At 58.4% G+C, this 8,849-nt stretch overlaps 1 protein-coding gene across 1 annotated transcript in view; it reads right to left on the bottom strand.

Moving 5' to 3' along the window:
* Positions 1 to 531: 531 nt before the first annotated feature.
* Positions 532 to 8,849, bottom strand: part of Mknk2 (MAPK interacting serine/threonine kinase 2) — an 11,350-nt gene continuing 3,032 nt past the window's right edge. The window contains exons 3-14 of the mRNA XM_008837123.2: positions 7,682 to 7,769; positions 7,482 to 7,583; positions 7,308 to 7,405; positions 5,091 to 5,170; positions 4,906 to 4,979; positions 4,566 to 4,670; positions 4,419 to 4,474; positions 4,220 to 4,315; positions 3,820 to 4,014; positions 3,309 to 3,473; positions 2,727 to 2,770; positions 532 to 2,481 (exon numbers count right to left, since the gene is read on the bottom strand). Of these exons, the coding sequence (XP_008835345.1) occupies positions 2,256 to 2,481; positions 2,727 to 2,770; positions 3,309 to 3,473; positions 3,820 to 4,014; positions 4,220 to 4,315; positions 4,419 to 4,474; positions 4,566 to 4,670; positions 4,906 to 4,979; positions 5,091 to 5,170; positions 7,308 to 7,405; positions 7,482 to 7,583; positions 7,682 to 7,769 (1,329 nt within the window). The 3' untranslated portion in view covers positions 532 to 2,255. The remainder of the gene's footprint in view (positions 2,482 to 2,726; positions 2,771 to 3,308; positions 3,474 to 3,819; positions 4,015 to 4,219; positions 4,316 to 4,418; positions 4,475 to 4,565; positions 4,671 to 4,905; positions 4,980 to 5,090; positions 5,171 to 7,307; positions 7,406 to 7,481; positions 7,584 to 7,681; positions 7,770 to 8,849) is intronic.

The raw sequence follows: 8,849 nt of genomic DNA, 5'->3' as shown, positions 1-8,849 counted from the left end.
TCTCTCTAGACACCAAGCCCCGCCCCTAATGGACCATGGCCCTCCAGGCACCAGGTCCCCAGGCTCCATGCTGGTCAGGTCCTAGTCTTTCCTGGCCTTATCCTGAACTGTGCTCTGGGCTCTGACATCACTGGCCTCCTTGGATCCCATGGGGGAATGTGTATACAGGGGTGGACAAGGGTGGAGGCACACAGCCAGCTGTAATGGAGGCTTCCTGCCCAGGCTGCCTGATGCCTAGGAAGCCCTTGGTGATCACTAACCCCTAGGATGTGAGGACAGCCCACCTGCTCTGCCCTCATCGCTGCAGTGGCCTGCATGAAGCAGGAGCTCATCACAGCCGCTGAGGTGCTACACCTGGGCCTGCAGAAGTGCTGGGTTTGCTGCTCCTGAACTCAGCCTGTCCAGAGCACCCAGCGGCCATTCTGTGAGGAAGCCTCTCACCAGGCCTCACACTACAGGGAACAGCTTTCTGCCCAGCAGGTTCCAGCCACCCATCACCACTAAATTGGAATCAAGGCACACACAGAGCACTGTTTTTAATGACTTTTATTAAATCTTTACAAAACAGAATACAAAATTCTGGCATTGACAGTCGGTGAAAAGGGAGTCTGGAGCTGTCAGTTCACCTGGTACAATGGGGTTAAAAGTGCATGTATTCCCCCACTTAAAAACATTTTTCTTTTTCTGTGTCTCTTTCTGTGGCCCGGCCACCCCAGCAAGTACTGTCTTCTTCACAGTGAGGAGCTTAGGGTTGGAGATGAAGGCATCAAAAGCTGCCCGCTGTCTAGATCCCCACACTGTCAGGTGACCTCAGGAACCCATGGGGGGCAAGGGTCCTCAGATTTGGGACAGAGTCTCACTGCCTGGTGAGAACCAGGGTGCCTGGGAGCACCCCCCCAAAGCCTCCTCTGGGGCTCTTTGGAAAGTCGGTCCACAGATGCAGGTAGAGTGAGCATAGGGGACTGTCACCCCCTACTGTGGCAGTCCTTTGAGACCAGGGAGGGTAGAGGTGCTGGGCAGTGGTGTCCCAGGTGACCATCCACCAGGGCCCTCCACATTCAAGTATTCTTCAACAGGGGAGCAAGTCAAATTTTTTTCTTTAAAAAAGAAAAAACTAAACTTAACATTACAAACAATCTCAAGCACATATTTTTGAGGCCAGGGGCTGCCTGTCCCAGCCCTGGAGACACCTGAGCAGGGCTGTGGCCAGGCAGGGTGGCCAGGTCCCCCAGCAGCTGCCCCCGACCAGCAGGGCCATGCCTGTAGAAAATGGGAACTCGTATTGCATAGTAGCTCCTGGCCAGGGTCAGCTCCCAGGCCCAGGTTGGGCTGGCGTAGGTGGGCCACCCAGCAGTCCTCCTCCTGGGTGCCCCAAAGGAGGTCAAGGCAGCTTCAGCCCTTTTCCTGAAAGTGGGCATGTCCAACGCTGCCCTTGGAGGCAGAGGGAAGGTGAGGGACTCCTGGGTGTGGCTGGAGCTCTGGGCAACAGGACGTGGTGGGCAAAGCCTCAAAACCCCACACCCAGGGACAAAAGAAGTGGGGGCAGGATGTGGCCAGGTCAGGCTGAGCCCTGAGAAGGGGCACCTGGGTGCCCTGGGGTGGGAAGACAGTTGAGCAGTGTCTCCCTTGTCCTGGTGGAGCCAGCTGGGATCAGGGTCCTCCTCCCGGGTCCCCTCAACTCTGTTCCTGGGAGATGGGTAGGAGGAGCGGGCGGGTCTACTCAAGGTGCGTAGAGGCCTGGGAGAACCCGATTGTCAGTCTCCAAGGGGCAGGCAGGCAGGCAGGCAGAAAAGTGGAACCCAGGGGCTGGGGGGGTGACTGGGAGCATCCCCTTCTGGTGCTCTGATGCAGAGGGACAAGGGGCTGCTGTGGTCAGTCACTGGGAAGGGAGCCTGTCCCTGAAAACGCTGAGGGCCTAAGAGGGGTTAGGGTGGTGACCTTACAGAACCCCAGTTCTGGAAGACGACAGAGTGGCTGGAGTGGGGCTGGGGCACTGGTTGTGGGACCTTCACAGTTGACAGGCGAGCATCGCAGGGCACAGGACAGTAGCCAGGACCCTCCACTCTCCTCCAGGGCACTTTCAACAGCAGTGAAAGAAATGAAAACATAGGCAGGAGATGGGGAGTGGGGGTGGGCCTGGGGACAGGGAGGGAAAACCAAACACCCCCAGCAAATGCCCCGGGCTGAATGGTATCAGGTCCCCAACCTGCAGCCTCCATGGGGCAGGGCCTATGTACAGAGGGGACTCAGAAGGGTTACCCACGGTCCCCCACAAGGACCACAGGGGCAGAGGACAGGCTGGCCCTCTGGCGGCGCTGGGCCAGCTTGGACTGGGAGGGTGGGGACAGCTGTAGGCAGCGTGAGGTAGCTCGGATGACCACAGGCTGGTCCTGCCCCACATCTTCCTCGCACTGGGCCAGCTGCCGGTTCATGGCAATGGCTTCAGCCGCAAAGGATGTGAGGTCTTTGGCACAGCTGTTCCTGGGGACAGGGTAGGGGATAGTCACAAGGGTGCACCCTTCCCTCACCCACTTTTGGGGCCCTTCCAGGTGCCAGGACCCCACTGGGAACTGATGGTAACCAGTACATCCAGCAGTAGCTTAGTCCCCACTTTTGTGGGAGGGGCTCAGTGTGAGGTGCATGCAGGGATTCACAGGGGCTTGGCCTGGCCCCTCGCAATAAGCTCAGAAAAGAAAAACCCCACATCCTACCACCCTGGGCCTCACCTCTGTAGGACCAAGGGTGTCGGCAAGGTGTTCTCTGGGGCACACTGCAAGAAGACAGGGCAGTGTCAGAGGCTGGAGGAGCTTCAGGGGTCCTGCTGTTCCCCTCAAGAGCTGCCTGGTGTGTGGCAATGTCAGCCCAAGCCTGCCATCAGCAGACCCCCATTCCCCAGGCTCCATGTGTGTGGCAGGGCCCAACTTGCCCCTGATGACAGTGCACAGCTTACTCCAGCCCTGTCAGTCCCTTAACACAGTCTCCTCCAGAAGGGATCAGAGCCCTCCCTGCCTGGGGATCAAAGTAACCAGCTCCCACCATTAAAAGCCAGCTGACAGAGGGAGGCTTGCTTCAGGGCCCCAGCCAGGCTGGCCCTCATCATCACTGCCCCTGAGCAGTGCTTCTTAGGATCCTTACTTGGCTACCAGCTCAGTGGAGAGGGTCTTGTTAGCACCCCAGGCTGCACTGGGCACTGGGGAACAAACCCCAGGCAGGCCAGCACTGAGCACTGGGGAACCCCCACCCTAGCCCTGGCCTTTTCTTTATACTTGCTACAGATCCCTAGTCCCCTCCTCAGAGCCCAGGCTCACCCCCTGCACCCAGGGGTGCTGCAGGACTTGGGCAGCGCTCAGCCTCTGCTTAGCATCGCGCACCAGCAGCTTGGAGATGAGGTCTTTGGCAGCGAAGGAGATGTGGGCCCAGTCCTTGTCGGGGAACTCATATTTGCCAGCCTGGATGCTCTCAAACAGCATGTTCTGGGGGACAGGGACAAGGTCAATGCCTGCATCCCATCACCTCAACATACACACAAGTGACCCTTAATTTGAGCAGAGGGGATGTGGGGTGCTGAGGTCCTAACAGTAGCTGGCAGGGCTGAACACTGAAGAGGTAGGAGGTCCCCACCCTATGTTACAGGGTGTAGGCACCAGTCCCTGGACAGAATTCAGGATTTGCATGGGCAGCCTAGGCAAAGTGGCTCAGGGGTGTGTGCACCACCAGCCACGGGAGGATCCAGGCTCAGCAGGGTTTGCACCAGCAGCCAGGACAGTCGGGGATGGAGGGGGTGGGGGTTGGGGTTTGTGCACCCAGGAGGCTGTGCACCTGGCAGGCAGGGCAGGCCTCGCCACGGTCCCAGCCGCAGTCGCTGCCACAGTGGCCCACAAAGGGTGGGTAACCGCTGAGTAGGATGTAGAGGATGACGCCCAGGCTCCACAGGTCGCATCGCTTGTCATAGATGCTGGCCTCTTCGCTGAAGGCCTCTACCACCTCCGGGGCCATGTACTCCGCAGAGCCACACTGTGGGGCGAGGATGGGGCTCGCCATCATCCAGGCTGCCAGGCCCCTCCCATCAGCAGAACCCCCTGGGCTCTCCCCTCTCGGTCCCACCAATCAGCAGGTGAGAGAAGCCGACCCCGCCCCCTGGAGGCACCAGCCCAACCAACCAGACGCTGTTGCTAGGAGGAAGGCCAGGCCTGCAGGGCGCCCACCCACTCGGCCTCACCGGGGTGAGCAGCTCTGGCGTGGAGATGGGGGAGCAGTCTCCGTTGAGTTTGATGCCGCTGCCTAGGTCGAAGTCACAGATCTTCACAGGGGAGACCTGGGAGTGGGCAGAGCACTGTAGGTGGGTAGCGCCTGCACCTTGTAGGGCCAAAAGCAGTGCCAGGCAATCTGCCCACAGCTGGTTAGGGTCAAGCACTTACCTGGTTGGGGTGCTCACACAGAATGTTCTCTGGCTTTAGGTCCCTGTGGGCAATGCCTGGAGGAAGGAGTAGTGGAGTTAATGGTAGGAACTTCATCAGCAACCAGGGGCTCTGTTGACATCCCCCACAGGCTGCCACCCTCCACACCTTTGTTGTGCAGGAAGTCCAGGGCACTAGCCACATCCTGTACCACCACGCTGGCTTCCAGCTCGTTGAAGTGCCGCCTCCTGTGGATGTGGCTGAGGATGGAGCCTGGAGGTCCAAGGAGGGACAGCTGGGTCACCACAGCCCAGGCAGGAGGCTCCCAACACCATCTCTACCCCAGCAGGAATGCCCCCCTGCTTCTAGGGCCCAAAGCCCTAGGTGAGCACCACCAGGACACGGCACTGGACCTAGACCCTTCCCAAGGCTGGGACCCCATAAGGGTCCTTCCTGGTGGACCCCAGACCCCATTCTGTAAGGGACCAGGTGGAAATTCCCCACCTACCTCCGCGCATCTTCTCAAACACCAGGTAGAAGCGGTCCTCCTCCTCAAAGAATTCAATCAGCTCTAGAACATTCCTGGGTTGGGGAGAAGAGACAGAGAAACTGAGGCACCCTGTGGCCCTGAGCACCTTGTCTGGAAGGGGTCTGCAACAGACCCTGGAGGGATGCCAGTGGCCAGTGTCTCACCTGTGTCCCTGGCACTGATACAGCATCTCCACCTCCCGGAACACCCGGCTGCGGGTATGACCCAGCTGCTTCTCAATGATCTGAAATGGGGACATGGGGTGCAGGTCAGTCACTCATGGAGGACACATAAGGGGTGCCAGTCACCCTCAGGGGATGCACACAGGATGCCACTCAGCCAGTAAATCACCTGTGGGGGACATGGGGTACAGGTCAGCCACCTACTACAGAGGACGAGGTGCAGGCAGCCCCCCCAAACCCACCCAGGACCCTTGTATAAACTCCATGGCCAGAGTTCAGTCCCACAGCCCTGCAGAGCAGGGCCTATGGGCCTGGAACTTGCATTGTCAGCAGAATAGGGGTGGCTGGCTGCCCCAGGGAGCTCAGGCAGGGAGGGAGGGAGGAGGGGGACGAGGCAGTGAAACCCCTTGCTGCTCTCCATTCAACCCCATCACCTCAGAGGACTACTCATGGCCTCTGAAGGAGCCGCTGGACAGGGTGAGGGTCGGGGACTGGGTGGTGATCACCCACCCCTGGATCAACAGAAGTCAGGCCAGCCAAGTCTCAGCTCCCAGGCAGTTATTCCCACTTGACCAGTGCAGCAAGGGAGCTTTCTGTCACTTGGCCACCAGCCCAGTCAGTCCCCAGCACAAAGTCATGCTTCCTCGGCTCTAAGCCAGACTGGTCAGACAGCCCCATGAGCCTGGGTCTGGCTCCAGCCAGCAGTGGACCTGATTTCCCAGGAACTTGACCCTCAGGAGGCCAGCACACTTCTATAACTAGTAGCCAGAAGTCCCAGAAGGTTCTGTCTCTGAAGATCCTTTGCTCCTGGCACAGAGGAGTCCCCATGGCCCTTGGTGCTCCCTTTCCAGGGTAGAAACCAAAGCCCCTTTCACTCAGTAGGTGAAGGGTGCAGTGTCTCCCTGCCTGTGTACTGTTTCAGCAAGGGGGCTCCTGGGACACTTCTGTCACTGAGAGTCAGGCCTAAAAGGTACCCCAGAATGTTCTAGATCAAACAAACCTCACTCCTGGGAGAAAGCAGGGGCCCAGCTCCAGAGGCCGCCATACCTCCTGGCCAGAGAATAGCCCAGTTACCTCCAGAGGTCTGTGCACATACGCCTCTCTCAGTCACTGGGTATTCATAAAATTCTCCATCCCACCGAACCACCTCCCACTGCTTACAGGCATCAATGGCTGCCACAGGATACCACAAACAAGCCCTCAGATCTCAGCACCCACACACTGGCTCACAGCAATCAGGAGCTACCATGTGGCCCATGCAGCTCTGGCCACCAACAGCATGTAAGAGTGACAAGTAGTGATGCCTTCCCTGTGTGTGTGACTCTCCCACCAGCCTGTCAACTCGCAGGGAATAGGTTCCCTGGCACCTAGGCCCCCTAACTTCTGAAAGACAAAACTTTTCTTAAGCTTTCCTTCCCCTCCTCCAGACACAGGAACCATTGCATTGGCCAGGCTAGCCCTACTCACAGGTGGCACCTGCCTCTTCTAAGACAGCAGCACCACCCAGCCTCGGAGCAGGATGTCTGGTCACAGGGCTCCCCGAAATGGGTTGTCTGGACATGGGGCCCGTATGGCTGGTCACAAGGCCATACCAGGCCCTGTCAGAGCTTTAGGTCCATGCAGGAGGGGGAGAAGCAGATAGGACACTCTTGGAAACTTGCACTGGGTTTTTTTCCAAAGATCCCCCACCCCAGGGACCCCATGTCATTCCATAGCTTTTTTTTTTTTTTTTGGTCTGTTCAAGACAGAGAGGTTTCCCTGTAGCCCCGCCTGGCTAGAATTCACTATGTAGCCAGGCTGGCCTGTATCTCACAGAGATCCATCCACCTCTGCCTCCTGAGTGCTGGGGTCAAAGGCATGCGCCACCATGCCTGGCTGGCCATAGCTTTTTAAGTCTCTGCAATCGTTCTCCAGACCAGTCACCCTTAGAGGTAGGGGACTTGCCTGTGGGACACAAGGCAGTTTGGCCGCTGACTGACGTCCCTAGCTCTCAGCAGTAATGCTAAGGGTTGTTAGCCATCACAGCGTGAGGCCAGCACGGCCCAGCTGTCACTGTCCCCTCCTGCTTAACTCTGGGGCTGACCTGGATTCCCAGGGTAGCCTGAGTCACAAGCCCTGGGGCCATTTTTAGAATCTGGTTTTCCCTGGCTGTCATCTGGGGGCTCAGAGGCCATTTGGCCCTGGCCTCTTGCAGCTCACCTTGACTGCGTACTCCTGGTTGGTGATGAGGTTGATGCAGGTCTGCACACGGGCATGAGCCCCTTCCCCCAGCACGTCTTCCCGCAGTTGGTAGACATCTGGGGCGCAAGGGGTGAGGTGAGGGCCAGCCCAGTGCTGCCTCCCCAGCAGCCCCCCACCCACTGCCCTGCTCACCTTCAAAACGGCCAGAGAAGCTGTCGGTAGCCCGACACCTCTTCTTTTTTCGGCCTCTCTTTTTGGCATCTGGGATGTCAATGGGCTGGCTGGCAGGCATGTCTGCATAGGGGAATGGGGAGGCTCAGAAGGGGAGGAGTCTGGCCCAGCATCCCCTGGGGGACCCCTAGTGTCCTGCCACCCGGCCCCCAGGGGCTCACCAGGGCGTGTCTCGCACTGTGGGCTGAAGTCTGTGTGCCTGTGCTGGGCCGAGTCTAGTGAGAAGGCCAGCTCGAAGGGATTCTGCCCCTGGGGGAGAGGAGAGGAGCATGCTCAGGACTGACAGGATGCCACACCATGCAGTGACCCTCCCCCCCGTGATTACTCCATCACAGCACTAAGGCCAGAGCCCCCAGCCACCTAACAGGCAGGCAGTACCAGGCAGGGCCCTTAGCCTCTGGAGTGACCTCCTCTTCTCCCCACTCTGCATGTGACTTTCCATAGAAGCAGTCCAGTGCCTCAACATGGCAAGTGACCCCAGGATGCAGAGTCTCTTGTGGTCCATGTGCCTGACTCAGGTTCTCTAAAAGATACTGTGTCCTGTTAGGGGACATCTGTGATTGTCACCTCCTCCTTTTTCCTGGCATGGGGTCGGGGGATACCAAAGACTCTGCTCAGTATCCTACAGAGCCTAGGACACCCCACAGAGAATGACTAGCTCTGTGTCCACTGTGCCAAGGGAGTTGGTGCCTGACCATGGAGGAACATGACCTCCCTTTACCAGCCTGGGGCTGAATGACAGAAGCCTGAGGAGACACACGGACAGCCTTGTCTATCAGAGGTAGTATGGGGACGCCTGTCCAGCTAGCTGACAGCAGGGCTGACCCTGGGGCCAGGCATGGGAACAAAGACAGGGACCATGGCAGGGAAGCCTCCAGTGGGGCTGGCAGCTTGCCTTCCCACAGCCTTCCAGGCTGTCTCAGGGCCACACCCTAGGCTTTTGAGGCCTCAGTTTCCCTGTGACACAGGGTATAACCACCTCTCTTCCCCATGCTACATGCTCTCCTCCCATGAATGCAGGACCTGACTTCTGGGAGGCTCTGCACCCTGTGGACACTTGGACAACCCTCTCCATACTCCCAAAGCCTTCTATCCTCTGAAGACTACCAGCTCCAGGGGTCATCAATCTGGTTCACACAGCATAGTGGCCAGGATCCAGGTGCATCCCTAGTGTGTGGATAAGAATGTACAGGGCCCTGTGCAGCCCGCAGCCTGTGTTGTCTCATGTCAGCTGCTCCAGGCCTTGGTACCCAGCTGAGGAGTCTACTTCTGGGTGTGGCCAAGAGAATAAACCACTTCCCCACCATGGGTGCAGATTGAGGGCCCTGT

The sequence above is a fragment of the Nannospalax galili genome, unplaced genomic scaffold (genome assembly GCF_000622305.1).
Source record: "Nannospalax galili isolate Female #2095 unplaced genomic scaffold, S.galili_v1.0 scaffold77, whole genome shotgun sequence".
In the NCBI taxonomy this organism is placed as follows: domain Eukaryota; kingdom Metazoa; phylum Chordata; class Mammalia; order Rodentia; family Spalacidae; genus Nannospalax; species Nannospalax galili.
Note: the sequence above shows the minus strand (reverse complement) of the source record. Positions and strands in the feature narration are given on the sequence as shown.